General features: G+C 30.5%; 1 protein-coding gene across 1 annotated transcript; it reads left to right on the forward strand.

Moving 5' to 3' along the window:
• Positions 1–514: 514 nt before the first annotated feature.
• Positions 515–1,955, forward strand: LOC104798646 (peptidyl-prolyl cis-trans isomerase FKBP43-like). The gene is made up of 5 exons (XM_010520816.1): positions 515–617; positions 686–759; positions 1,003–1,235; positions 1,336–1,463; positions 1,606–1,955. Exons 1-5 carry the CDS (start codon positions 605–607, stop codon positions 1,728–1,730), a joined length of 573 nt encoding a protein of 190 aa, XP_010519118.1. The 5' UTR covers positions 515–604; the 3' UTR covers positions 1,731–1,955.
• Positions 1,956–4,631: the final 2,676 nt, after the last annotated feature.

Here is a 4,631-nt window from a genome sequence, read left to right on the forward strand (position 1 = left end):
CTACCGACTCATTTTGGCAAGCGTCGTTCAATACAGCTCCGGATCTGTCCTTTATTTACAAACCGTATTAAATAACATGTATATATCTATATATAATATAAGATGAAAATTAAAATAAATTAATTTTATTTATTAACTATTATTTTATATTGAAATGAGTTTATCAGAACGCTAAATTAAATATCATTTTTTTTTGTCTTTCATATTTTTATAAACTTCTGTAATTTCAAATGAGAATTTGTTTAGAAGATTGATATTAAAAATCCCCACGAGTAAATGCTGATTTTATATTTTTGGTATTATAGAATTTAATTTAGCAGACATAATACTGTATATATATCGTATTTAATATATAAAATCATCAAATGATTTGAATTTTATTATCCCAATAAATATACAACGCTTTTATATATATATACATAATATATTCTATCAGTATGTTTACAAATGTATTTTTTAAAATATAATTTATAGCTAACCAGACGAAATGAAAATATTAAATTTTACCGCGTCCTTTTTTGTTCCTTTGAAGTTTAAATAACCCTAGAAGATTCATTTTGTTCATCGCCTTCTCTTTCGCTGTTAGCACTTCTCCTCAATAACAATGGCGTTTTGGGGTAAATCGCTGTTTATCAAAATTTTCACCGAAAAAAGGACGTATAAACTGACGGATTTCGATTTGCAGGTGTTGAGGTGAAACCTGAGAGGTCCTTCATCCTCAGTGCTTCCAGTTCACGTGCAAGGCTTCACATTTCTCAGGTTCAGCAATTTTCTGTTTTTTCTCTTAAGACTCTGTTCAATGAGTTCGTTTTTCCTTGGAGTTTTTGAGATTTTCTACTTGGGGTTACATTTTATGTTTTTTGATTTGGGCCTGTTCAAATGTTTCCGGAAACCCTAGATATGAATGAATGGTAAATTTTTTAGGTGAACTTAGTGTTTTTTGCATCTCTGTCTATCTTTTTTGTTCAATATTCTTTGATATTGAAGAGTTTATTGTTTCAGGCAGCACTAGGGATTGGGAATTCAAGGGAGAAAAGCATAGTCCAGTGTAAAGTAGGGGGCAAAAGTCCCATCATTTTGTGTGTGTTGTCTCCCGACAACGTTGAATCTGCCCTGTTGAATCTGGAATTCGAAGAAGCTGTCCACGCAGTCTTCTCCGTCGTTGGATCTCGAAGCGTGCATCTAACTGGTTTTTATCTCAATGGGAAGAAGAAGAAGACTAATTTCCCAGGGTCGTATCCTTTCATCTGCTCATATATATCTCCAGTGATTCACATATATGTATATATATACCATTTGTTCTGTTATTGTTCTTCTTAACTCTGGTGTTGACAGAGAGAATTACGAAGAAGACTTAGGAGATACGGATACGGAAAGGTCTTCCAAGGGTGACGATGATTATGACTACAATGATAGTTTTATCAATGACGCCGACCCTACAGCTCGCCCACTGCTTCCTCCAGGTTCTCTCTTTCTCTCTCTCTCTCTCTCTCTCTCTCTCTCTCTTTATGTCAACCTTTGAGTAATCCTAAGTTGTTTCTCTTCATTGTATTCATCTTCCATTCCATGACATGCTGCCATGTATGTTCTTGGTTTGTGGTGCAGTGTTTCCCTGGGAGATGGATGAGTGGGAGAAGAAACAGAAGTTAGTCGGAAAATACAAGAGGAAACACAATCTGGAGATGTTGGTTCGTCAAAAAACGTCAGGAGGAAGCAAATTCATGGGTTGATGTTCGGTTCGAGCGTCTGAGGAAAAAAAAGACTGGTGTTCCCAATTAAGCTTTCCTTTTTGTTTCGTTGGGTTAATGGTCGGTTGAGTTTGTGTTGGGTTAATACTCTCAAGTTTGGTTGTTTCAGTGTTCTCTGTTTGGTCTTATGATTCGTTTGCTGAGCATTACGATTACGCCGTTCTCCGTTATTGATTTTCAGAAAAGAATGATGTTTATGAGTTTTAATCTTATTTTTTGGATTAAATTCTTTTATTCATTCGGCTTAAACTGTTCATAAATTTTATCACATGCTCTATTGTGAAAAAAATTCGGTTAAAGAATAAATATTATTATTGTTAGCCATCTGTAAGAAAATATTAATGTATTTTAATCTGAATTTAAATCTAAACTTAAAAACAATTTATTATCCGAATTTGAATTTTAAGGAATTCATGTGTCCGAATTTTGACTATCCATACCATACGGGGCTTTATCTGATTTGCCTCAGCATACTTCTGACCATACCCTCCTACTAGAAAAAAAAAAAGTTTCACTTCTGTTATACCATTCTTAAAACGCATTTCTAATTTTACCCTTTACATTTTAATTAAATAAAAAATCAATCTTTATTTTCTTCTGTATACACAATTTTTTTTGTATCTCTTTCCTCATTCTCTCTCTTCATTTATGCTTTTTCGTTTCCTTTTCCTCATTTTCTCTCTCTTCATTTAATTCTTTTTTCCGCATTGATTTTATTTTTTATTTATTTTTTTATAATTCATATATTTACCTCCCCTCACTCTATTCACAAAAGTCTCTCTCTCTTCTCTCACACGATTCTCTCTCATATAATTATTTTTTTTCTCTTCAAATTCAACTAAAATCATTTCAAAATCAATAAAAAAATTTATAGATTTCACTATAACATCACTTAAAAATTCATATAATTGAGATAAAAATTTGAATATAAGTAAATTATATTCTAAATTTTGGTATTTATTATAAATATTGGGTTTTTTCTTTTTTGGTATTTAAAGTTATTTATATGATCAAATCAATATCATTATGTGTAAAAATTGTGTTTTTTTAGAATATTTGTTGCATGATATATACTATAGAAAAACATAGATGCACTTTAAATCTTGATTATATAATCTTTGTTAATGGCATATTTGTATAAATATAGATGTATTTGATCGTGTAATCATTTTTAACTTTTGTGATCCGTTTGATCTTTGTGTCTAATATAATATGTTATAAATTACAGTTTTATTATGTTTGTTGAATGATGTATTATATAAATATAGGTGTAAATCGAACCTAAATTATAATTTGTGAAAATATATAGATTTTTATGTACTTTTCATATATGTGATTCACATTACTCATTGTATTTGTATACTAATGTGTTATAAAACATTTGTACAATAATGTCGAAAGTCCTTTGTATAATAATATTGTAATATATTTGTACAATAATGTATTAAAAATTTTGGATAATATTGTGTTGTATTATAATAATGTCCTACTCTGAACTTTGTATTTTTGCATATATGTGACTTGTATTACATACTAAATAAGTTGACTCATATGAGCCAAGGTTGTGACCCATTGTGACCAGCATGTGACCTTGTGACCGAAGTGCAATTTTGAACTGTGTGACCATTGTGACCGAATGTGACCCGTGATCGAAATGTGCTGATAAATATAGGCCAAATTTTAATTTTTAAGATTCGATGTGGTTTATCAGAGTCTATATATCAAATATATAGTGTGTATGATAAAATTTCAAAATATTTTAAGGGGGTTGTAGAAAAAATATACCAAATTTGTCAAATATACTCATAAAACACTATGAAACATATATGATTACATTTGGAAGAACAACTTTGAAATACAAAAATCGCAAAAACCATATTTAAATGTTTGAAACAACATAAAATATGTTTGTGAGATATGTGTGACGTTGTACAGTGATTAAATTGACAAAAATCATATGGATTAAAGGTTGTGACCGATTGTGACCGACTGTGACCCATTGTGACCAAAATATGCTGTAGGACCCACACGAAGAACTAATAAGAATTTCTCCAGTTTTTTGTGTTTTGTAGGGTCCACAATCATTATTTCCATTTTTTTATATTAATGTGGGGCCCAATTTGAATATTCAACCCTATATAATTTTATTCTTAACCCTATCTTTTTTTCCTCCCAATTTTTAACCCCAAATTTTTACCTATAACATTTTCAACCCACAATTTTATGTATAAAAAATTACAAAATATTGTAAGGGGTTTATAAAACAAAAACACCAAATTTGTTTAAAATACTCATAAAACACTATAAAATATAATAGAACACATTTGGGAGGACTACTTTGAAGCCAAAAAATCTCATAAACCATATTTAGACTCATATTTTTTCATAAAACACAAATAAGTTAGGATCGATTTTTAATAAACAAAAAATGAAATACAAGAGTTCATAATTTAGGCTGCTACCAAACAAAGAAAAACATGTCATAGTTAGGGTTCAAAACAAAATAAACAAAGTAAATTTAGTGAAATAAATTAAAAGTTCACGCTTTAATCTTCCGAAATCTCTATTGTCATGTCTCCTAAAAACTTGGACTCCGTAATGTATTTCGTCATGACTTCCATAACCGCTTATAACCCATGTGATCTTGTAACTTTGTGACTCGTGACCTTATGTCCTATGTGATCTTGTGACATTGTGACTTTGTGACCCGTGTGACCTTGTGACCATGTGATCTTGTAACCCATGTGATCTTGTAACCATGTGACCTTGTGACTATGTGACTATGTAACCATGTGACCATATGATCGTATGACCCTGCGATTTTTATTTCAACAATATCTTTACATCTTAACGCTATCAAATATGATACAATTGTACCAATTT

This window comes from Tarenaya hassleriana, unplaced genomic scaffold, assembly GCF_000463585.1.
Source record: "Tarenaya hassleriana unplaced genomic scaffold, ASM46358v1 Cleome55, whole genome shotgun sequence".
Lineage (NCBI taxonomy): Eukaryota > Viridiplantae > Streptophyta > Magnoliopsida > Brassicales > Cleomaceae > Tarenaya > Tarenaya hassleriana.